Source organism: Arachis hypogaea, chromosome 3, assembly GCF_003086295.3.
Source record: "Arachis hypogaea cultivar Tifrunner chromosome 3, arahy.Tifrunner.gnm2.J5K5, whole genome shotgun sequence".
Taxonomy (NCBI): Eukaryota; Viridiplantae; Streptophyta; class Magnoliopsida; order Fabales; family Fabaceae; genus Arachis; species Arachis hypogaea.
In genome coordinates, this window is record NC_092038.1 from 100,807,133 (window position 1) to 100,832,358 (window position 25,226).

General features: G+C 36.5%; 2 protein-coding genes and 1 pseudogene across 2 annotated transcripts; 1 reads left to right on the plus strand and 2 right to left on the minus strand.

The window, feature by feature from the left end:
• The window catches only part of LOC140183535 (uncharacterized), a 119,778-nt pseudogene that overhangs the window by 47,638 nt on the left and 46,914 nt on the right, over positions 1–25,226 (minus strand).
• On the plus strand, positions 16,378–18,443 carry LOC112790808 (probable WRKY transcription factor 41). The gene is made up of 3 exons (XM_025833378.3): positions 16,378–17,304; positions 17,409–17,537; positions 17,634–18,443. The coding sequence occupies exons 1-3, from the start codon at positions 16,985–16,987 to the stop codon at positions 18,283–18,285; spliced, it is 1,101 nt and encodes a 366-aa protein (XP_025689163.1). The 5' UTR covers positions 16,378–16,984; the 3' UTR covers positions 18,286–18,443.
• On the minus strand, positions 18,389–19,630 carry LOC112790809 (uncharacterized). The gene is made up of 3 exons (XM_025833379.3): positions 19,014–19,630; positions 18,917–18,934; positions 18,389–18,846 (listed from the first exon to the last, which is right to left on the minus strand). Exons 1-3 carry the CDS (start codon positions 19,414–19,416, stop codon positions 18,656–18,658), a joined length of 612 nt encoding a protein of 203 aa, XP_025689164.1. The 5' UTR covers positions 19,417–19,630; the 3' UTR covers positions 18,389–18,655.

Sequence of the window (25,226 nt, forward strand, 5' to 3'; positions counted from 1 at the left end):
TTTTAATAATGTAGTTTTAATTTTAAAAGATATTTTTTTCTGAATTTATGATAAAGAGAAAACACACAAAAGGCACAAGACTTAAAATTTTTTAGATCAATGTTCTTATTTCGAAAATTTTGGAGGGAAAACACCAAGGAACACCAAACTTAAAAATTTAAGATCAAGACACAAGAAAACTCAAGAACACTTGAAGATTCACAAGAAACACCAAGAAAAAAGGAAGAACACCAACTTAAAATTTTTAGAAAAACATAATAAAATTTCGAAAATTATAAAAAGATTAAGAGAAAACACCAAACTCAAAGTTTGGCACAAGATTAAATCCAAGAAAATTATTTTGAAAAAGGTTCCAAAGGGGATAACCAACTATCAAGAACAACTTGAAGATCAAGGAAGAACCAAGAACACTAACACGAGATTTTTAGAGAAAATATAAATATGCAATTAACACCAAACTTAGAATAGACACTAAACTTACGAAAAATTAACAATTAATTAAGAAAAATAATATTTTGAAAAGAAATTTGAAAAGAAACTATCTATCAAAATTTGATGACTCTATAACAACAAAAATAAATTATTCCTAATCTAAGAAATAAAATAAGCCTTCAATTGTTCAAACACAACAATCCCCGGCAACGCGCCAAAAACTTGGTGCACGAATTTGTGATTCGCACAACTAACCAGCAAGTGCACTGGGTCATCCAAGTAATACCTTACGTGAGTAAGGGTCGATCCCACGGAGATTATTGGTTTGAAGCAATCAATGTTTATTTTATTAATCTTAGTCAGGAGGTCAATAAGGTTATTTGGATTTAATTGTAAGAAGTCAAAGTCTTTAAAATTATTAGAAAAATAATAGAGAATAATAGCGTTACTTGTTGTGCAGTAATGGGGAATATGTTGGAGTTTTGGAGATGCTTTGTCCTTTGACTTCAACTCTTCCTTGAAATCCTTCAACACACGCAAGGCTCCTTCCATGGCAAGCTCTATGTAGGGTGTCACCGTTGTCAGTGGCTACTTCCCATCCTCTCAGTGAAAACGTTCCTATGCTCTGTCACAGCACGGCTAATCATCTGTCGGTTCTCAATCAGGTTGGAGTAGAATCCATTGATTCTTTTGTGTCTGTCACTAACGCCCAGCCTTCAGGAGTTTGAAGCTCGTCACAGTCATTCAATCCCAGAATCCTACTCGGAATACCACAGACAAGTTTAGACTTTCCGGATCCTCATGAATGCCGCCATCAATCCAGCTTATACCACGAAGATTCTGATTAAGGAATCTAAGAGATACTCATTCAATCTGATGTAGAACGGAGGTGGTTGTCAGGCACACGTTCATGGATTGGGGAAGGTGATGAGTGTCACGGATCATCACCTTCTCCATAGTTAAGCGCGAATAAACATCTTAGATAAGAACAAGCGTGTTTGAATGGAAAACAAAGGAATTGTATTAAATCATTGAGACGCTGCAGAGCTCCTCACCCCCAACAATGGAGTTTAGAGACTCATGCCGTCAAAAAGTATGTAATTCAGATCTGAAAATGTCATGAGGTACAAGATAAGTCTCTAAAAGTTGTTTAAATAGTAAACTAGTAACCTAGGTTTACAGAAAATGAGTAAACTAAGATAATTGGTGCAGAAATCCACTTCTGGGGCCCACTTGGTGTGTGCTGGGGCTGGGACTAGAGCTATCCACGAGTTGAGGCCTTTCTTGGAGTTGAACTCCAAGTTATGACGTGTTTTGGGCGTTCAACTCCAGATCATGACGTTTTTCTGGCGTTTAACTCCAGACAGCAGCATGTACTTGGCGTTCAACGCCAAGTTACGTCGTCTACCTTCGTGAAAAGTATGGACTATTATATATTGCTGGAAAGCCCTGGATGTCTACTTTCCAGCGCCATTGGGAGCGCGCCAATTGGACTCCTGTAGCTCCAGAAAATCCATCTCGAGTGCAGGGAGGTCAGGATCCAACAGCATCAGCAGTCCTTTTTCAGCCTAACTCAGATTTTTGCTCAGCTCCCTCAATTTCAGCCAGAAAATACCTGAAATCACAGAAAAACACACAAACTCATAGTAAAGTCCAGAAATATGATTTTTGCCTAAAAACTAATATTATTCTACTAAAAACTAATTAAAACATGCTGAAATCTACATGAAATTACCCCCAAAAAGCGTATAAAATATCCGTTCATCACAACACCAAACTTAAACTGTTGCTTGTCCTCAAGAAACTAGATAAATAAAATAGGTTTTAACAGAAATAAAGAAGTAATAATATTTTAGAGTTTTAAATGAAGCTCAGATTCTTATTAGATGAGCGGGGCTTGTAGCTTTTTGTTTCTGAACAGGTTTGGCATCTCCCTTTATCTTTTGAATTTCAGAATGATTGGCATCCATAGGAACTCAGAATTCAGATAGTATTATTGACTCTCCTAGTGTAGTATGTTGATTCTTGAACACAGTTATTTTATGAGTCTTGGCCGTGGCCCTAAGCACTTTGTTTTCCAGTATTACCACCAGATACATAAATGTCACAGACACATGACTAGGTGAACCTTTTCAGATTGTGACTTAGCTTTGCTAAAGTCCCCAGTCAGAGGTGTCCAAAGCTCTTAAGCACACTCTGTTTGCCTTGGATCACGACTTTAACCACTCAGTCTCAAGTTTGTAACTTGGACCTGCATGCCACAAGCACATGGTTAGGGACAGCTTGGTTTAGCCGCTTAGGCCTGGATTTTGTTTCCTTGGGCCCTCCTATCCATTGATGCTCAAAGCCTTGGATCCTTTTTACCCTTGCCTTTTGGTTTTAAGGGCTCGTGGCTTTTTCTATTGCTCCTTCTCTTTTTTTTTTTTTGACTGCTTTTTCTTGCTTCAAGAATCAATTTCATGATTTTTCAGATTATCAACAATATTTTTCGTGTTCCTCATTCTTTCAGGAGCCAATATTCATCAAATTCAAAGTACAAGTTATGCACTGTTCAAGCATTCATTCAGAGAACAAAAAGTATTGCCACCACACATAATTAATTATAATTTTTATTATTAAGAACTCGAAAAATATAGATTACTTCTTTATTCTAAAAAAAATCTACTACTTTATTCATGCCTGATGATGATGAGAAAAATAAATTATAGCTTAATTGGAAATAAAATCAAAATAGGCATACTAATTACTACTAAATATCTCCTAAGGTGAATTTCTATAATAATACTATCACTAAGCTAAAGCAGAAAAATTGGAACTCAGCAACCTGTTGTTTTGAGGAATAGATGTTCCTCTAATCTGTGGGGTGCTGTTCAAGGATTAATTTTGGCGCTTCAGCTCCCTTAGATCACGCCCTTGTTCTTCCTGTTCCTTGAGCAGTTTGCAAAGCATGATACTTTGATTATTCTGTTCTTCCTTTATTTGGTCCATAGCTTCTTGCAATTTGGAAATAGAAGCCTCAAGATGTTCCCAATATTCGAATTGAGGCAGCTCTGGGAGGGCTTCTTGTGCTCTCCTCTTGGTTGAATCATCTTGTTGCTGTTGTCTGACCATTGATATTCCAGTAATGGGCTTTTCAATTAGGATATATTCTGTTATTCCCATCTTTACTCCAGCATCTTTGTAGAGCATAGAAATTAGGCTTGGATAGGCCAATCTGGCGTCCTTAGAATTCCTGTTTGCTATTTTGTATAGCTCACATGAGATCAGATGATGGACTTCTACTTCTTTTTCCAACATGATGCAGTGAATCATTACTGCTCTTTTAATAGTGACTTCAGAACGGTTGCTGGTGGGCAATATGGAACGCCCTATGAAATCTAGCCAACCTCTGGCTACTGGTTTTAGATCTTCCCTTTTGAGTTGAACTGGGATGCCAGTCGTGCTGGTGGTCCACTTGGCTCCAGGGATGCATATATCCTCCAGAATCTTGTCCAGCCCTTTATTTACCCTCATCATTCTCCTATTAAAGGAGTCTGGGTCATCTTTCAGTTGTGGAAGCTTAAATATCTCCCTGATCTTGTCAGAATTGGTATGAACGATCTTTCCTCTGACTAAGGTCCGATGGTCAAAGAGAGCAGCTCCAATTATTCTTTGCCTGTCTGTCTGCCATAGATTAGCATAGAACTCCTGAACCATGTTCCTTCCCACTTTCGTTTCAGGATTGGCCAGAATTTCCCAATGCCTGTTTCGGATTTGCTCTTGGATCTCCGGATATTCATCTTCTTTCAGATCAAATCTGACTTCTGGGATCACTGATCTGTGACTCATTATCTTGTAGTAATGGTCTGAATGTTCTTTAGTTAAGAACTTCCCTTGATTCTAAAGTGGCTTTGGAGTGTTCTCTTTCTTGCCTCTTGGGTTGGGTTGTTTTCCTTTAGGAGCCATGATCTTTAGTGGGTATGTTTTTGTGATCACGGATAAAACACACCAAACTTAGAGCTTTGCTTGTCCTCAAGCAAGAGAGAAGAAAGAAGAGGGATAGGAGGAGAGCAAGTGTTTGATGGTGATGAGGAGGGGGGCGCCGAATTCAAAATATAGGGAGGGGTGGGTAATTTTCGAAAATAGGAAAAGATAAGATATAAGATATGATTTGTAAAAGATAGATATGATAAGAAAAAGATATAGTTTTTTAAAAAAAATTAACTAATAATTAAAAGATAGATCTGAATTTTTAATTTTGAAAAAGATTTTAAAAAATATAATTGAGTTTTGAAAACAAACTTAAAAGAGTTGGATTGGATTGGAAAACCATTTGTTTTTTTGGATTAAGATATATTTAAAATTTTTTGAAACATGGAATTTTAGAAATCAGGGTTTTTAGAAAACTAACTTGATATGATGGATGACAATTTGGAACATGTTTATGTAAGAAATCATGAATTGAAACATAAAAATTTAGAAAAATTAGGATTAAAAACGAATTTTTACCTCCTCCCACCATCCTGGCGTTAAACGCCCAAACGATGCATGTTTTGGGCGTTTAACGCCCAATTGTTGCTTCTCCTGGGCGTTCAACGCCCAGCTGATGCTTCTTTCTGGCGTTGAACGCCAGGAAGTCCTTTGTCACTGGGCGTTTTTCTGAACGCCCAGGATGCTAGCAGTCTGGCGTTAAACGCCCAGAAGGTGCTTCTTTCTGGCGTTTAACGCCCAGAAGATGCTCCTTTCTGGCGTTTAACGCCCAGATGGCTACCCTTACTGGCGTTAAACGCCCAGTGGGTGCTTCTTTTGGGCGTTCAACGCCCAAAGTGTTTCTTACTGGCTTTTTCACGCCAGTGAGCTTCCAAATTTCCCTGTAACTCTGTGACTTCAACCAATTGCTATTTCACCTTTTGAAGATACTGTAGCATTTACCTGTAAAACTTTAATTTATTAGAAAAATGAATAAAATTAAATTTTGTGATTGGCTGGGTTGCCTCCCAGCAAGCGCTTCTTTAATGTCATTAGCTGGACTATTACTGATCTTCAATTAAGTCTCAGTCTTGAGCATTCTTGCTCAAAATTACCTTCAAGATAATGTTTAACTCTTTGTCCATTAACAATGAACTTTTTGTTAGAGTCATTATCCTGAAGTTCTATGTATCCATATGGTGAAACACTTGTAATTACATATGGACCTCTCCACCGGGATTTTAATTTCCCGGGGGAATAATTTGAGCCTTGAATTAAATAGCAGAACTTTCTGCCCTGGCTCAAAGACTCTGGATGACAATTTCTTATCATGCCATCTTTTTGCTTTCACCTTGTAATTTTTTGCATTCTCGAAAGCATTGAGTCTAAATTCCTCTAGCTCATTTAACTGGAGCAATCGTCTTTCTCCAGCTAACTTGGCATCAAGGTTCAGGAATCTGGTTGCCCAGTAGGCCTTGTGTTACAGTTCCACTGGCAAGTGACATGCCTTTCCATACACAAGCTGGTATGGAGAGGTCCCTATGGGGGTCTTGAATGCTGTTCTGTATGCCCACAGAGCATCATCCAAGCTTCTTGCCCAATCCCTTCTACGGTTAATTACAGTCCGTTCCAGGATTCTTTTAAGTTCTCTATTTGAGACTTCAGCTTGCCCATTAGTTTGTGGGTGATATGGAGTAGCTACCTTGTGGCTAACTCCATAACGTACCAGAGCAGAGTAAAGTTGTTTATTGCAGAAATGAGTGCCCCCATCACTGATTAATACTCTAGGGATACCAAATCTGCTGAAGATATGTTTCTGGAGGAATTTTAACACTGTTTTAGTGTCATTAGTGGGTGTTGCAATAGCCTCCACCCACTTGGATACATAATCCACTGCCACCAGAATATAAGTGTTTGAGTATAATGGTGGGAAAGGTCCCATGAAGTCAATGCCCCATACATCAAACAACTCAATCTCCAATATCCCTTGTTGAGGCATGGCATAACTGTGGGGTAGGTTGCCTGATCTTTGGCAACTGTCACAATTAAGCACAAATGCTCGGGAATCTTTATAGAGAGTGGGCCAGTAGAAGCCACTTTGGAGGACTCTTGTGGCTGTTCGCTCACTTCCAAAATGTCCTCCATACTGTGATCCATGGCAGTGCCATAAAATCTTTTGCGCTTCTTCCTTAGGCACACATCTACGGATTACTCCGTCTGCACATCTCTTGAAGAGATATGGTTCATCCCAAAGATAGTACTTTGCATCTGTGATTAATTTCTTTGATTACACCCTACTCTACTCTTTGGGTATGAATCTCACTGCCTTGTAGTTTGCAATGTCTGCAAACCATGGCACTTCCTGGATGGCAAACAGTTGCTCATCCGGAAAGGTTTCAGAGATCTGAGTGAGAGGGAGGGACGCCCCTTCTACTGGTTCTATTCGGGACAGGTGATCTGCTACTTGATTCTCTGTCCCTTTTCTGTCTCTTATTTCTATATCAAACTCTTGCAGAAGCAATACCCATCTTATGAGTCTGGGTTTTGAATCCTGCTTTGTGAGTAGATATTTAAGAGCAGCATGATCAGTGTACACAATCACTTTTGATCCTACTAAATAGGATCTGAATTTATCAATGGCGTAAACCACTGCAAGTAGCTCTTTTTCTGTGGTTGTGTAATTCTTCTGTGCATCATTTAGAACACGGCTGGCATAATAAATGACGTGCAGAAGTTTGTCATGCCTTTGTCCCAACACTGCACCAATGGCATGGTCACTGGCATCACACATCAATTCAAATGGTAATGTCCAGTCTGGTGCAGAGATGATTGGTGCTGTAACCAATTTAGCTTTCAGAGTCTCAAATGCCTGCAGACACTCTTTATCAAAGATAAATGGCGTGTCAGCAGCTAGCAGGTTGCTCAGAGGTTTGGCGATTTTTGAAAAATCCTTTATAAACCTCCTATAGAATCCTGCATGCCCCAGAAAGCTTCTGATTGCCTTAACATTAGCAGGTGGTGGCAATTTTTCAATTACTTCTACCTTAGCTTGATCCACCTCTATTCCCTTGTTCGAAATTTTGTGCCCAAGGACAATTCCTTCAGTCACCATAAAGTGACATTTTTCCCAGTTTAAAACCAGGTTAGTCTCTTGGCATCTTTTCAGAACAAGTGCTAAATGGTTAAGGCAGGAGCTGAATGAGTCTCCAAATACTGAAAACTCATCCATGAAGACTTCCAGGAATTTTTCCACCATATCAGAGAAAATTGAGAGCATGCACCTCTGAAAGGTTGCAGGTGCATTGCACAGGCCAAATGGCATCCTTCTGTATGCAAATACTCCAGATGGGCATGTGAATGCCGTTTTCTCCTGATCCTGGGGATCTACTGCAATTTGATTATAACCTGAATATCCATCCAGGAAGCAGTAGTATTCATGACCTGCTAGTCTTTCTAGCATCTGGTCTATGAATGGTAAAGGAAAATAATCCTTTCTGGTGGCTGTATTGAGCCTTCTATAATCAATGCACATACGCCACCCTGTAACTGTTCTTGTAGGAACCAGTTCATTTTATTCATTATGAACCACTGTCATGCCTCCTTTCTTAGGGACAACTTGGACAGGGCTCACCCAGGGGCTGTCAGAAATAGGATAAATAATCCCAGCCTCTAGTAATTTAGTGACCTCTTTCTGCACCACTTCTTTCATAGCTGGATTCAGCCGCCTTTGTGGTTGAACCACTGGCTTGGCGTCATCCTCCAGTAAGATCTTGTGCATGCATCTGGCTGGGCTAATGCCCCTAAGATCACTAATGGACCACCCAAGAGCTGTCTTGTGTGTCCTTAGCACTTGAATTAGTGCTTCCTCTTCCTGTGGCTCTAAGGTAGAGCTTATAATTACAGGAAAGGTATCACCTTCTCCCAGAAATGCATATTTCAGGGATGGTGGTAATGGTTTGAGTTCGGGTTTTGGAGGTTTCTCCTCTTCTTGAGGGATTTTCAGAGGTTCTTTTATCTTCTCTGATTCCTCCAAATCAGGCTGAACATCTTTAAAGATGTCCTCTAGCTCTGATTCGAGACTCTCAGCCATATTGACCTCTCTTACCAGAGAGTCAATAATATCAACACTCATGCAGTCATTTGGGGTGTCTGGATGTTGCCTGGCTTTGACAACATTCAACTTGAAATCCTCCTCATTGACTCTCAAGGTTACTTCCCCTTTTTGAACGTCAATGAGGGTTCGGCCAGTTGCTAGGAAAGGTCTTCCTAGAATGAGAGTTGCACTCTTGTGCTCCTCCATTTCCAGCACCACAAAGTCAGTAGGAAAGGCGAATGGCCCAACCTTGACAATCATGTCTTCAATCACTCCTGATGGGTATTTAATGGAGCCATCAGCAAGTTGAAGACATATCCTGGTTGGTTTGATTTCTTCAGTTAAACCAAGCTTTCTGATAGTAGATGCTGGTATTAGGTTGATACTTGCCCCAAGATCACATAAAGCTTGCTTGGTACAAGTACCCTCTAATGTGCATGGTATCATAAAGCTCCCAGGATCTTTAAGCTTCTCAGGTAAGCTTTTCAGAATGACTGCACTGCATTCTTCAGTGAGGTAGACTTTTTCAGTTTCCCTCCAATCCTTCTTATGACTTAAGATTTCTTTCATGAACTTAGCATAAGAGGGTATTTGCTCAAGTGCTTCTGCAAACGGAATCTTTATTTCAAGAGTCCTGAGATAGTCTGCAAAGCGGGCAAATTGCTTATCCTGTTCCGCTTGGCGGAGTTTTTGAGGATAAGGCATTTTGGCTTTGTATTCCTCAACCTTAGTTGTTGCAGGTTTATTACCTACAGAAGTGGGTTGGGAAGCCTTTTTAGAAGGGTTGTTATCAGCACCTGTATGTGACTGATCACCCACTGGCATTTGAATGCCAGGGGTGGAAACTGGAGTGGCGTTAGACGCCTCTTCCTTATTTGTTACTGGCGTTTGAACGCCAGAACCATGTTCCCTTTGGGTGTTCAACGCCAGATTCATGCTTGTTTCTGGCGTTGAACGCCAGGAATGAGCATGGTCTGGGCGTTCAGCGCCAGCATCATTCCTCTCTGGGCTCTGATTGTCCTCAGAGGGATTTTGAGTAAACATCTGTTCATTTCTTGGCTTCCTGCTACTTTGAAGTGAGGTATTTAATGTTTTCCCACTTCTTAATTGAACTGCTTGGCATTCTTCTGCTATTTGTTTTGACAGTTGCTTTTCTGTCTGCTTTAATTGCACTTCCATATTCCTGTTAGCCATTCTTGTTTCCTGTAATATTTCCTTGAATTCGGCTAGCTGCTGAGTTAGAAAGTCTAACTGCTGATTGAATTCATTAGCCTGATCCACAGGACTGGGTTCAGCAGTTACTGTTTTAGCTTCTTCTTTCATGGAAGGTTCACTGCTTAGGTACAGATGCTGATTTCTGGCAACTGTATCAATGAGCTCTTGAGCTTCTTCAATTGTTTTTCTCATATGTATAGATCCACCAGCTGAGTGGTCTAGAGAAATCTGAGCTTTTTCTGTAAGCCCATAGTAGAAGATGTCTAATTGTACCCACTCTGAAAACATTTCGGAGGGACATTTTCTTAGCATCTCTCTGTATCTCTCCCAGGCATCATAAAGGGATTCATTATCTCCTTGTTTGAAGCCTTGGATGCTTAGCCTTAGCTGTGTCATCCGTTTTGGAGGGAAATAGTGATTCAGGAATTTTTCTGACAGCTGTTTCCATGTTTTTATGCTGTTCTTAGGCTGGTTATTTAACCACCTCTTAGCTTGATCTTTTACAGCAAATGGAAACAGTAATAATCTGTAGACATCCTGATCTACTTCCTTATCATGTACTGTATCAGCAATTTGCAGAAATTGTGCCAGAAACTCTGTAGGTTCTTCATGTGGAAGACCAGAGTACTGGCAGTTTTGCTGCACCATGATAATGAGCTGAGGATTCAGCTCAAAGCTACTAACTCCAATGGAGGGTATACAGATACTACTCCCATATGAAGCAGTAGTGGGGTTAGCATATGACCCCAGAGTCCTCTTGGACTGTTCATTCCTACTTGCTTCCATAATGGATTACAAGAGATAATTTATATGTTGATTTTATTTATTTTATAAAAGTGGAATAAATAAAACGAAATATATAAAAAGAATTTTAAAAATATTTTGTGAAAATTTTTCGAAAAAATTTGAAATTGAAATATGAAATTTATATAAAAAATTTCGAAAAAGTAGTTTTAAAATTAGTTAGAAAAGATATTTTTTTTTCTGAATTTTATGATGAAAGAGAAAAACACACAAAAGGCACAAGACTTAAAATTTTTAGATCCAATGCTCCTTATTTTCGAAAATTTTTGGAGGGAAAACACCAAGGAACACCAAACTTAAAAATTTTAAGATCAAGACACAAGAAAACTCAAGAACACCTTGAAGATTCACAAGAACACCAAGAACAAAAGGAAGAACACCAAACTTAAAATTTTTAGAAAACATTAATAAAATTTTCGAAAATTATAAAAAGATTAAGAAGAAAACACCAAACTCAAAGTTTGGCACAAGATTAAATCCAAGAAAATTATTTTTGAAAAAGGTTCCAAAGGGGATAACCAACTATCAAGAACAACTTGAAGATCAAGGAAGAACCAAGAACACTAACACGAGATTTTTAGAGAAAATATAAAATATGCAATTAACACCAAACTTAGAATAAGACACTAAACTTACGAAAAATTAACAATTAATTAAGAAAAATAATATTTTTGAAAAGAAATTTTTGAAAAGAAACTATCCTATCAAAATTTGATGACTCTATAACAACAAAAATAAATTATTCCTAATCTAAGAAATAAAATAAGCCTTCAATTGTTCAAACGCAACAATCCCCGGCAACGGCGCCAAAAACTTGGTGCACGAATTTGTGATTCGCACAACTAACCAGCAAGTGCACTGGGTCATCCAAGTAATACCTTACGTGAGTAAGGGTCGATCCCACGGAGATTATTGGTTTGAAGCAATCAATGTTTATTTTATTAATCTTAGTCAGGAGGTCAATAATGTTATTTGGATTTAATTGTAAGAAGTCAAAGTCTTTAAAATTATTAGAAAAATAATAGAGAATAATAGCGTTACTTGTTGTGCAGTAATGGGGAATATGTTGGAGTTTTGGAGATGCTTTGTCCTTTGACTTCAACTCTTCCTTGAAATCCTTCAACACACGCAAGGCTCCTTCCATGGCAAGCTCTATGTAGGGTGTCACCGTTGTCAGTGGCTACTTCCCATCCTCTCAGTGAAAACGTTCCTATGCTCTGTCACAGCACGGCTAATCATCTGTCGGTTCTCAATCAGGTTGGAGTAGAATCCATTGATTCTTTTGTGTCTGTCACCAACGCCCAGCCTTCAGGAGTTTGAAGCTCGTCACAGTCATTCAATCCCAGAATCCTACTCGGAATACCACAGACAAGGTTTAGACTTTCCGGATCCTCATGAATGCCGCCATCAATCCAGCTTATACCACGAAGATTCTGATTAAGGAATCTAAGAGATACTCATTCAATCTGATGTAGAACGGAGGTGGTTGTCAGGCACACGTTCATGGATTGGGGAAGGTGATGAGTGTCACGGATCATCACCTTCTCCATAGTTAAGCGCGAATAAACATCTTAGATAAGAACAAGCGTGTTTGAATGGAAAACAAAGGAATTGTATTAAATCATTGAGACGCTGCAGAGCTCCTCATCCCCAACAATGGATTTTAGAGACTCATGCCGTCAAAAAGTATGTAATTCAGATCTGAAAATGTCATGAGGTACAAGATAAGTCTCTAAAAGTTGTTTAAATAGTAAACTAGTAACCTAGGTTTACAGAGAATGAGTAAACTAAGATAATTGGTGCAAAAATCCACTTATGGGGCCCACTTGGTGTGTGCTGGGGCTGGGACTAGAGCTATCCACGAGTTGAGGCCTTTCTTGGAGTTGAACTCCAAGTTATGACGTGTTTTGGGCGTTCAACTCCGGATCATGACGTTTTTCTGGCGTTTAACTCCAGACAGCAGCATGTACTTGGCGTTCAACGCCAAGTTACGTCGTCTACCTTCGTGCAAAGTATGGACTATTATATATTGCTGGAAAGCCCTGGATGTCTACTTTCCAACGCCGTTGAGAGCGCGCCAATTGGACTCCTGTAGCTCCAGAAAATCCATCTCGAGTACAGGGAGGTCAGGATCCAACAGCATCAGCAGTCCTTTTTCAGCCTAACTCAGATTTTTGCTCAGCTCCCTCAATTTCAGCCAGAAAATACCTGAAATCACAGAAAAACACACAAACTCATAGTAAAGTCCAGAAATATGATTTTTGCCTAAAAACTAATATTATTCTACTAAAAACTAATTAAAACATGCTGAAATCTACATGAAATTACCCCTAAAAAGCGTATAAAATATCCGCTCATCAGCTGCGAATGTCTGAACTGTAATAATATGAATTTAATTATCTACCCCTGATCCTATTAAGAACTCCCCAGTTCTTACCCTCTATTTCCACCCCCTTTCAGCAACAGGTGCGAAGGTTTAGTGCGGAGCTACAGGAGCATAGAAGATTATGTTTATGAGTTGAGTTGTTAGAATTTATTTTTTTCTCGCCTTATTAGTTAGAGTTTTATTCAGAAGGGGTAGGTTTTGTAATTGTTTTTGTATGTAATATTATAATGTATTATTAGTATTAAGTAGGTGAATATGTGTTGTTTGTTCTTGTTGAAAAAGTTTTAAGTTTTTTTTTGTAAAACCATTGATAGATTTACGCATAAAGGCTCATACCTTATTATTTAATATTTGAGAGTCGTTGTAATACCACCGTTATCAGAGTGGCGCACCCAAAACATGACATTCTGATAATAAGGCTGTTACAGATCACCGTTCTATAAGTTATTTAATGTGAATATACTCAATTTGTAATCATAATTAATATGTGTATTACCCATAAATATATTAAGAAATAATAATTTCCTAACAATTTTGCACTTGGGCTATACATATATATTTTTCTGAGATAATCACATGTTATAAATTTTATGCGCACATCTGAATGTTATTTTCCTGATTACTTTAATAATCTGGTATGTCTCATATATTAGTTATGAAATTACCGCAGCTTTTATCACATTAGTGTCGCAAGAAAACTACGATGATCGCCATACTAAAATACTCAACTACATAGATCAAATTTGGATGAAAAAATTCAGAAATTACTTACAAAAGTGATCTCATGCATGGCTATTTTTAACTAGTCCAACTTGAATAAAAATTCTATTTTATTCAGTGACAGACTCAGACGAAACTGCAATGGCAACGCCCGGTCTCACAGCGATGGCGACTAAGTGATGAGTCTGTGAAAGAAGAAGAGAATAACCTAATAGACTCACAATGAGAGAGAGAGAGAGAGAGAGAGAGAGAGAGAGAGAGAGAGAGAGAGAGAGAGAGGAATTTACCTAGAGAAAAGAGACTGGTAGGAGAAAGGTGGCGACGGGCTCAACAGCGACAGTAACAAGATAAGCAGTGATGACGACATAAGCTGTGAAGGAAGATGGGAGTTGTGAAGGAGTAAGCGGCGATGGACTCAGCAACAACGATGACGGGAGCTATGAGATTTTTTGCGAAAAAATCGAGAAGAGGAAGACTTTAGGTGAGGATGATTGGGTTTCTCTTGCATGGCTATAGAATATGGACTAAAGTTGGGAATCACTGAATCTGTGATGTAAGGCAAATCTTAATTCCTAAAAAGTGTTTATATATATATATATTCGGGGCGGGTACACCCTAAACCCAACCATGTCCTGTCCTGAACAAAATCTGCCCCGACTCGGGTCAAGTTATTACCCTCTCCAACCGAGTATGGACGGGTCAGCTACTCACATATTCGGTACTCCTACCAAATCTAACCACAAATTGTTACTCCATTTATTAAGGGTTAATCGCTAGCCAATGGATTATTACACACACAAGACGAGATTCTAACTCCTAATAGTTGTTTAAGCGGACAAATGAGATAATCACTCAACAAACTCAAATTGATCAAGATAAATACTAATTATTTTTAATATTTTAATATTAAAAATTCTGAAAGTTTGATTTTAATTATAACTTTGTAAAATATTTATAATAATTATTATTATATATATTTTATTTAATTATTTAATAAAATTTTTTATATAATTTTATGTATTATCCCGTACAGAGTATAAAAATATACTAATTTATTTAAAAATAGATGTTACAACTTTAAAAAAATAAAAAGATTTACCAAACTAAGCATATATTTGATGATTAACAGGAATGCAAGATTTTTTGGCCATCATCTTATATTGATTAAAATTATTTAACATAATAATATTATAAGAGTATAAGACTAATAGAATTTATTATTCTTAATTAATAGTTAGTTAACAATATTTATAAGTATCGACTAAAAATATAGTATTAATTTACTAGACTAAAAATACTGACAAATATAAATTAAAATTATTGGGTCCAAAATTAAAATATTTAACATAATGCATTTAATATAATTAAAAACTTAAAAATAATGAAAATGTTTAAAATAAATTTAAACAAACCAAATTAGTTTCTATTACATTTTCATTGAAATTCTTATTTGAATTTAACTTTTAAAATAATAAATTTCATATACAAACTAAAAAAAATAATTCTTACTAATATTTGCACTTTAAATCATAAATTCTTAAGTAACATTATTAGTTTGAGTTTTAACATTTTAAAAATAATTCTTATTAATATTTGCACTTTATATAATTCGAGCCATCTCATTACAAATTAAAGTATAACGACTCATTCAAGAGTTTTCAGGAAGAACTTTGTTTTCTTTAATTAGCTGTATATGTACTGATGTACAAAATACAACGAAAGAGTCAAATACGAAAAAGGTCGTCGCTGGACTAGAACATGGAAAGAGAGTTGATTCTGAGGTTCATTAGGGAATTGATCTCAACGTCCATGTCTAATGTTATGGTAATTATACGAACGGATAATTATGAAAACCCATAGCTAACTGTATTTGCTTAAAGCAGCAATTAATTTTTCCTTAAACGTGTAGTTTGGTTAGTGAATAAAAATAAAGTAGACACATCAGAGAGTACTATCAATATATATTTTTTTATGTTGACTTTGGGGCACATGGAGTGAAAATCAACTAAGAAATGCGGTTGATGGCAACAACCATAGTACACGTCAGTAGTCTTTTTTTCTTCTCTGTAAGATTTTTTATAAAAGGAAAATAATACAACACTCTCGTTTCTATTGGTCAAAGAAAAAATAATCTTAGTGAGGCATCAAAGCGACAACGCGGAAGGGAGTATGAAAATTCTGTGGACGACTCCACCATTCATACATTATAATTTCCAACTTTGACATTCTAATTTTAAGTAATCATGCCTCACATGAACTAATAAGTCTCATTAGTCATTACGTTATGTAAGTAGTAATAAATAATAGTTTATTACCTAAATTCAATTCTAAGACACTATTAGTATAACAGAGCTTTTGACGGTCAATCTTTTACCTCCCACTTTCTTAAAAGTGAAGACTTTTATATCGAAAGAGATACACAAATTCTTTTAAGAGCAATGTTAGGGACAGCAATGTGATTGGTAGTTATTAATTAGTCATTAATAATAATTTAATGATATAAAATTAGTGTGAAATTTCATTCAATGGTTCATAGCCATTTTTTTCTGTTAGTTACATGCTAATCAAAATGCAATAAAATTACTGACCCCTAAACTTTTCCTTCTTTTAAAGTATATCAGGATTTATCTTGTAAGCAAATTTAATTATAATACGATTTTAAAAATAAATATAATATTTGTTTGTAAAAATAATCGATATATAAATTAAATGATTATTATTTAATAACTGAATAATAAAATTAATCATTTGAATGGCAAGAAGAAGGTTAATTATTTGAATATTAATAAGAGTTAAAAATAAATTACTACTAATTAAATTTGAAGATATGCATTTTCCAATTAAAATTCGTCAGCCATATATATGTTTTTTGTGGTGACCCTAGCAACCATATACATGTTTCATCATGAAGGCATATCACAGAGTAACTTAATACTTATCGAGTTAAGTGGACTGGGTCAGCATTCTAGTGATCACTGTTCACTGACCAAGTCTTAAGCTGAAAAACTCGTTTTCCAAGTCAAAGTTGGACTTTCAAACATCCAATTATGGTTTCCCTTTAAATACAAAGGCATTCAATCCTTTCATTCAGCAAACCGAATTTGCTTCTTAAGCCTCACTCCCGCCTTCTTCTCTCTGCACCAACATCGAACTTCAAACTCAGCAAATCCACTTGAGCTTCAAAGCCCATGATCATAGATTACTGTACTTCACTATTCCAAACGTATTGCACTTTTCTTCAGCTTCCAACCCTGCTGCAGAACAAGAAACTATACTGGTTGACAAGACTGCATTTCCATTTTCCAGAGTAGAAGTGATGAACTAGTGCATCAAATTATCAACGCACCATCAAACTTGATCTTGTTAAGGTGATAAACACTACAACAATGGAAAATGACGGGCGCTGGGAGCAGAACATACTCATCAACGAGCTAGTTCAGGGGATGGAGGTAGCAAGAAGGTTGAAGGAAGACATGAATGCGACATATTCAGCTGACACAAAAGATTTGTTGCTGCAGAGGATATTATCGTCGTATGAAAAAGCTCTGCTAATTCTAAGATGGAATGCATCAACTTCCAAGTCTCAGAACATGAGTCAAGCAACAGCAACAGCAACCTTGTTTTCAGAGTCACCAATATCTATCAGCGCAAGTCCTCTGAGGGAGGACAATCATAATCAAGAGTTTAAACACGATTCAAAGAAAAGGTAAATTTCGCAAGAGCAGTTTTCTGCCACGAAAACATCAGCTATGTGCTATGTCTAATAAATTATACTAACACTGCTATAAATTTTTTGAAACTCTGTTGCAGAAAGACAATGGCCAAATGGGTAGATCAAGTGAGAGTGAGCTTTGAGAGTGGCCTTGAAGGACCACATGAAGATGGTTACAACTGGAGAAAATATGGACAGAAAGATATCCTTGGTGCCAAATATCCCAGGTGTGAGGAATTTCCCTTATCCTGCTTGAGACAAGTTTCACAAGAATTCTTATGTATAAACAATGGATTTACCTGTATCTATTTTGACATTTGCAGAAGTTATTATAGGTGCACCTTCCGGAACACTCAGGGGTGCTGGGCCACGAAGCAAGTACAGAGATCAGACGAAGATCCTACCATATTTGACATAACTTACAAAGGAAGGCATACCTGTTCTCAGGGAAACAAGGCTGTTCCGCAACCGAAATCGCCAGACAAACATGAGCAACTGCAATGTCATAGTAACGAAATTCAGCATAGACAAACATCAGAAGAAAGCCTGACAACTTTCGGGACCATTATGACAGTTAAAAGAGATATGGTGGCAAATGGAGAGATGGAATATCCTTTCACTTTCCCTTCAACTTCATTTGGAAGCATGGCACAAGAAAGCTACAGCTTGATTCCTTCAGCCCTGGAGAACGAATCCTTCTTGAGCAGTCATTTCCAAACTCACTTATTATATCCAAACATGCAAGAATTTAAATACCTGCCATCTACGTCTTTCCAGATGAATGAGCTTGATGGGATCTATAATAGGCCACTTTCAGAATCAGATATTACTGAGATCATTTCCACCAACACATCCACCACCAATTCTCCAGTTCCGGAGTTCAATTTCTCACTTGATCCAGTGGAAATTGATCCAAATTTCCCTCCCAATACCCTGGATTTTTCTCCTAGAGCCCTTAACAACAAGAACATCTAGGAGCACTTGAGGCAATTGTAGACTTGTAAAACAATGAGCCAGAAATGGTTAGAACTTAGAACTGTCTTTTGTAGTTAATGTTAGAAACTCAGAGTTGGCACTCTTGAGCAGAATTTTCCTTCAAATAAATAAATGCTTCAAATTTGCACGTTACAACATATAATACTAAATCTATACAGAAGGGCATGGAGACTGAATGATTAAATAGGGCAAATTAAGTTACATGATTACATCATCTCAATTTATCTATTTTTTAAATATAAAAATATGGAAAGTCGAAGAGAGCTTGGGAAAGTTGAAGATTTATATCAATATATGCAGAATGGTACAAATCGGCATATTTCTTTAATGCCAAGAGGGTTGAAGCATATCAAAGGTCCTCGAAGCGACTTTTGTTATCTTTGAAATCTGGCGTGTTTTGTTGAGAATTGGATTTGGATGCGCTCCTGAGAGCCTGTCGGAGTCCCAAGACAATGAACAAGTTAGTTAGAGTGAGAAGCGACTCAGCCCCGCCATGCAACCAATCCACGTTGGAGAGTGAAGTCCCATACTGCACCTTTGCTGTCAGAAAAATCATCAGAGAGCTTAATATATGTATGTATGTATGTTTAGGAAGTGAAATGAAACTTACCGTAAATCCCAGCTGGTACTGCAGAATGGAATGGAGGTGGTTAAATAATTGAAATCGGAAGCATAAAAGAAGAGATGTGAAAGGAAGGGAAACTAACTAGTGGCTCCGACGAAGGCGAGCAAGAAGTAGAAGCCGAAGAGGGTGAGGTTAGGGGAAGTCTTGGACTTGGTAATGAAGTAGAGAAAGGCTATATATGGGAAGAGGGAGAATGCGAACAGCTGGGAAGCAATGCTCTGTGAGTCAATGGAGGGCGCCCATGGATCTACAGGGAACGGCAACCCCCTCACCATCCCTCTTCCTCTCTTCGTCCTGCAAACCCAGTAGCTGTAGCTGTAGCTGTAACTGTAACTGTTGAGTTTTCGTTCACAGGAGGGAGAAGCCAAGTGAGATTGAAAACTTGAGGACGGACGGAACATAAACTTTGGGGATCCACCAACAAGTGATGAAGAAGGCAACCCGATGGTAGAACCGCCACCTGCTGCCATCTTCATGTCGTACATCTTCCTCCTCACTCCTCTGTCCACTCGCTTCGTCTCATCTCTTCACGCCACATTTTCCGAAACGGGCTTCATCAGTCCAACTCCAATTCTACAACGGGCCTAATGGGCTTTCCTTCGTTTAACTGTTTAAGTATGTGGGCCTACTTTTTAGATGACTCCAACAGTTCAACCACAACAATAATAAAAGATTAATCCAAATAGGTCCCAAGAAATTTAACTAAGATTTCGACCACGAGGTTTTCAGATATCTGTCAGATACATCTCCAAAACCGTTTGATCCAGTTAAAATGGTGACGTATCAGGTTAACTGTAACATATCACCTTTAGGACATTTTGGTCCCCATTCACGCTGGACAAAACGACGTCGTATTGGAATCAGGGGCAAACGACGTCGTTTCGGGGAGGACAAATTCGTCTCCACTTAGACAGAGAATGCAAACGGCGCCGTTTTCATGTGGAGACCTATTTACCTTATAATAGTATCTTAGGGGACCTATTTGACCTATAATTTGTGATGTTAAAAGAAGTTATATTTACTTCAACGCAAACCTTAAAAACACATTGACATTGGTCATTTATCAAAATTGTAACATAAATCTGAGAACCCAAACATGTTAACCACACAAATATTTGACTTTAATAGCAACACAAACCAAATCAAGTCAAAAGAAGGTTTATTTTCTTCAACATAAACTAAATGAAACTATTCTAAACAACATAACGTCTTCTTCCTCCAATATGAAAAAGGTGGTAACATAACTAAGACAACAATTTTCACACTAATTCTTAGAAGCATCATTTTTAAAAGACTGGTTCAACCCTCATGTTGGAATGAATTTGAACAACTTAGATACTGTGCCACTGGTTACAGCTGATATTGTCTCAACACTAACACTCCCCAAATTCTTTGCCTTAATTATTGTCTCCTTTGGATGTCTAAAAGAAAGCTGAGTTTGGAATAAACAGTATTGCTGAAACATGGTGATAACAATATTGTTTATTCCAAGCTCATCTTTCTTTTAGACGTCCAAAAGAGACAGTAATTATGACCGAGAATTCGGAGAGTGTTAGTGCTGAGACAATATCAATTGCAACTAGTGACATAGTATTTAAGTTGTTCAAATTCATTCCAACACGAGGGTTGAACCATTCTTTCAAGAAATGATGCTTCTAAGAATTAGTGTGAAAGTTGTTGTCTTAGTTATGTTACCACCTTTTATTATGTTAGAGGAAGAAGACGTTATGTTGTTTAGAATGGTTTCGTTTAGTTTATGTTGAAGAAAATAAACCTTCTTTTGACTTGATTTGGTTTGTATTGCTATTGAAGCCAAATATTTGTGTGGTTAACATGTTTGGGTTCTCAGGTTTATGTTACTATTTTGATAAATGAACGGACCAATGTCAATGTGTTTTTAAGGTTTGCGTTGAAGTAAATATAGCTTCTTTTAACATCACGAATTATAGGTCAAATAGGTCCCCTAAGATACTATTATAAAGCAAATAGGTCCCCACCATGAAAACGGCACCGTTTGCATTCTCTGTCTAAGTGGGAACGAATTTGTCCTTCCCGAAACGATGTCGTTTTGTCCAGCGTGGATGGGGACCAAAATGTCCTAAAGGTGACATGTCACAGTTAACCTGACACGTCACCACTTTAACCGGATCAAACGGTTTTGAGGACGTATCTGGGGGATATCTGAGAATTTCAGGATCGAAATTTTAGTTAAATTTTGTGGGGGACAAAACTGTCGGATGGTAAATTTCTTGGGGACCTATTTGGGGTATTACTCATAATAAAATTAAATGGCAAAACCAGCACAAGTTGGCAGTTGGCACAGACTGACCAGGATCTGTGTACCTTAACCATTTTTTCTCGGTTTAATAAAGGATAGAAATGGAGCTTACTTGTTTAAGAAAGTTGTCCACTTTGTGCCTTTGCAATATTCGAAAAATTTGTCGTTAGCCTTCCACCTTAGTGCAAATAAAAAAAATAAAAAGTTAAAAGGCAAATTCTATATATATATATATATATATGGTATTATATTTATTTGTTTGTATGTTTTAATTAGTAATTATTATTTATGTATTGTATTATTTTATTTTTGTTATTTAGAAAAAAATTGATTAAAAATATTTTAGGAATAAGTCAGTTTAAAAGTGTGAAAGAAATAATTTTATTGATTTTTTATATAGAAATATAATTAAAAAGAGAAGGTTCAATTATGTGGATATATCCTATATTCGATATCCGACACTAAAAAATGCGGATTTTATATCCGATCCAATTCGATGGAAATTGTGTGGATCGAATCGAATTTTCAGCCATATCCGACTCGATCCGATCCGCGTACACCCCTATCTGCGACTCTGCTAACACTTTTTTTTTAATTAAAGAATATTGTTAAATAAAAAGTATTATAATTTTAGGCATATCTTTTAAGATATCGTAGTACTATAGTTACTATAATATAAGCATTCTAACATGCACCAAATTAAAAAGTAATTTTTCTAGTAAGGAAATTATTTTAAAGAATAACAAAGTTGAGTAAAAAATGAGAAACTGATAGTTGTAATTAAATTTTTTAAAAAATATGTATTATATAATTTTCGTTTATTATTAAAAAATAATCTTCACCATAATATGACTCTTACATTACATGACATTGAATTTTGTTGAACACACTGAACTTTAGATAATATCCATCATATATTGTTGTATTTTGTTAATCACAGCACTGTACACCTTTTGTAAATGTAATTGCAACATGGCATGCACTATTTGCTTCTTTTTCTTGATATATTATTCTTTCAAGTTAATAGATGGGTTTTATTGAGAATTGAGAAATGTCGAATGATTGAGGGAGAAACCTTTCCGCGGATGCAACAGAGCCACTACAAGAAAATTAAGATTTTGCTAGGCTTTTAAAGAGTAGTGAAAAGTAAAAAAAAGGCATAGCAATAATTTTTTGTCATTTTTTAAGCTATCTACACATTTTTGAAAAGATCATTTTTGCAAGCATGTCAGTTCTATTGTCACATTTTTTGTCACCACGCTTTTATCTATTATCACGCTTTTAAATTTGGCCATATGTAAGAGATATGACTATGCTTTTAAAGCGTGACAATAACAAGAGATATCGCTACGCTTTTAAAGTATGCCAATAGTGAGAGATATAGCTACGTTTTTAAAGCGTGGCTATTGATGACTGCGGTATAATATGGCTATGCTTTTAAGTGTGGCTATAAGTTTGTTCAGGTTCTATTATTCATTTTTTAATCTTCGTAATAAAATCTTACAAAATTTATAGATAATTGTAAAATTTAGATAGTCACCAGTAATTTTAAATCAATTAATTCAACCTTCATAAACTTGTCATCAAATATAGTATATTTGATCACGTGACATACTCTAACAAAATGCCAAAAATCAAAGTCATAACAACTACCTATGAATTCCTAATATATGAATTATAATTTCAACAACTATTACATTATCTACTTCATTTACATACTTCATTACAAAATATGAAACTTCATGATTACTTCATTACAACTCTCACATTATCTACTTCCTAATACGGAGTCATAATGCCTAAGTTCCATTAAGGAGTCTGCAGCCCCTGTGACCAACTCAACATGTTCAATTGCATTCTCTGATTTTAGGTCACTGAAGCAAGCCTGTTAATCATGTAAAATGCTTATTATAGTATACAAATAATGCAGAAACAAAGGGAAGCATTATATCTTTTCATAGATTACCTAAACTCCACATAATGATAATATAACAGAGGATTTAGATATCTAATGTGAAATTGTAAATAAAAAAACAAAAACATGACAATAATCCCCATAATATAGAAAATTCAGCAAAAAATTACACGCATTTCTCTTCTGTAAAAATTCAAATAAGTATATAATACATGGAGATATCATATAGGAATCTCAACACCCAGTAATAGAAATCATGATAACTTACCATCTAGGACCTATGATATTCTAAGGTTCAAGCGTGTAAAATTACATACTCACCTAAGCCCTCTCCATGTTTCCATGATGAGCATGGCAGATTCCAGACTTAATTTTCAGGTTCAAAGGCATTTTTTTCCCTGAATTTACTATTCAAACATGCTCAATATGCTGAAGAGCTCTGTCATGTGCCTTAGTTTCCATGTTTATAGTAGCCAAGAGATCAACAAAGCTTGCATGTGCTTTGTCTGGTTGACTCCTTAGAAAATCTTCAAGAATTTGGATTGAAATGGCAACTTGACCACATTTTTTATAGCACTAAAAGAAAGTAGTAAAAGATAAATTTAACAATGAAAGTCAACTTCTAAATAAATAATTGGGTCAAAATCAGAAGTGATCAAATAATGAAAACGTAAAGATCATAATCTCAGCTTTGGAAGAAATTCTAACCACTTTCATGATTAGTAGATGAAATTCTAACCACTTTCATGATTCAAGTGGGAATGAAAATTCATGTAGCTAAATAGTTCTAGAAGCATAACTAATTAAGAATGAAGATGCAACAAAATAATAAACCATCTCTCCTGGACCGGTCATAAAGCATTTTCTAACGGGATGAATCTTTTGGAGTCAAATGAGCAGCAATCATATCAAAATCCATTGCCCTTTTGTAATTCTCAAGGTCATAATAGACAAGTCCAAGGGTGTGATACGAATCAGCCACATTTGGTATTAGCCTAATAACTTCATGTGCGACAACTATAGCCTACAAAAAGCCAACAAAAAAGCTAAAGAAAAAGGAATAGACGAAGAGAGCATGCAGGAGAGAGATCCAAACAAGAAAATGTTAACATCCAGCTTTTGTGACAAATTGCAACTTCCAACCTTTTCAGTTTTTCAACCGTAGACAACTTGTATATTGGTAAAGTAATGTAATTTTAAAGCCAAATCTGAAGTAATTAAGTATGAATGCTCCTTCTTGTATATTAATTTTTTAGCCCTATCTCAATTAGTTATCATAAAAGAGAAATACAGAAGCATCTACTGCCCTAAGTTGCATCAGGTTACTATATCCTCTAAGTTGTAGAATCTATCTGAAGGTGTATGGCAGAAAACCATCCTCATGAAAAATATGAATCAAGTTGGTAAAAAATTTATTTATCCTCTAATCAGTCATAAGATAATAAAAAAATTCTTATCATTGATTGGAATCTCAGTACCATGAAAACTTGTAAAAAGCATCAAGATTAACAATAAATACTAAAAAATAAACAAAATAAAGAGAAAGAAATTCTGGAAACAAAAAGATATGAGTCAATAAAGTAGTTTCGATCTAGGGCTGGCAATATATACCCTACCTGTGGATACCCAACCCGGACCAACCCGTTCGGATAGTTGCTTGGGGACAACCAACGGTTTAAGTTTGGTGTTGTGATGAGCGGATATTTTATACGCTTTTTGGCATCATTTTCATATAGTTTTTAGTATATGTTGTTTAGTTTTTATTAAGTTTTTATAGGTTTTAGTGTTAAATTCACATTTTTTTATTCTACTATGAGTTTTTGTATTTTTGTACAATTTCAGGTGATTTCTGGTTGAAATTGAGGAGCTGGAGCAAAAGTCTGATTCAGAGATAGAGAAAGCACAGCAGATGCAGTCCGGATCTGACCTCCTTACACTCGAAAGAGCTTTTTTGGAGCTACAGAAGTTCAAAAGGAGCGCTTTTAATGGCTATGGAAAGCTGACTTCCAGAGCTTTCCAGCGATATATAATAGTCTATATTTTGTTTCGGATTAGAAGGCCCAAAACTGGCATCCAACGCCAACTTCCTTCCCCCTTCTAGG

Bases quoted from the DNA above. Each gene is read 5' to 3' on its own strand.
- LOC112790808 (XM_025833378.3), top strand. From the start codon at position 16,985: ATGGAAAATGACGGGCGCTGGGAGCAGAACATACTCATCAACGAGCTA. The intron at 17,305-17,408 runs GTAAATTTCGCA...ACTCTGTTGCAG, and splicing joins AAACACGATTCAAAGAAAAG to AAAGACAATGGCCAAATGGG. The intron at 17,538-17,633 runs GTGTGAGGAATT...TGACATTTGCAG, and splicing joins CTTGGTGCCAAATATCCCAG to AAGTTATTATAGGTGCACCT.
- LOC112790809 (XM_025833379.3), bottom strand. From the start codon at position 19,416: ATGTACGACATGAAGATGGCAGCAGGTGGCGGTTCTACCATCGGGTTG.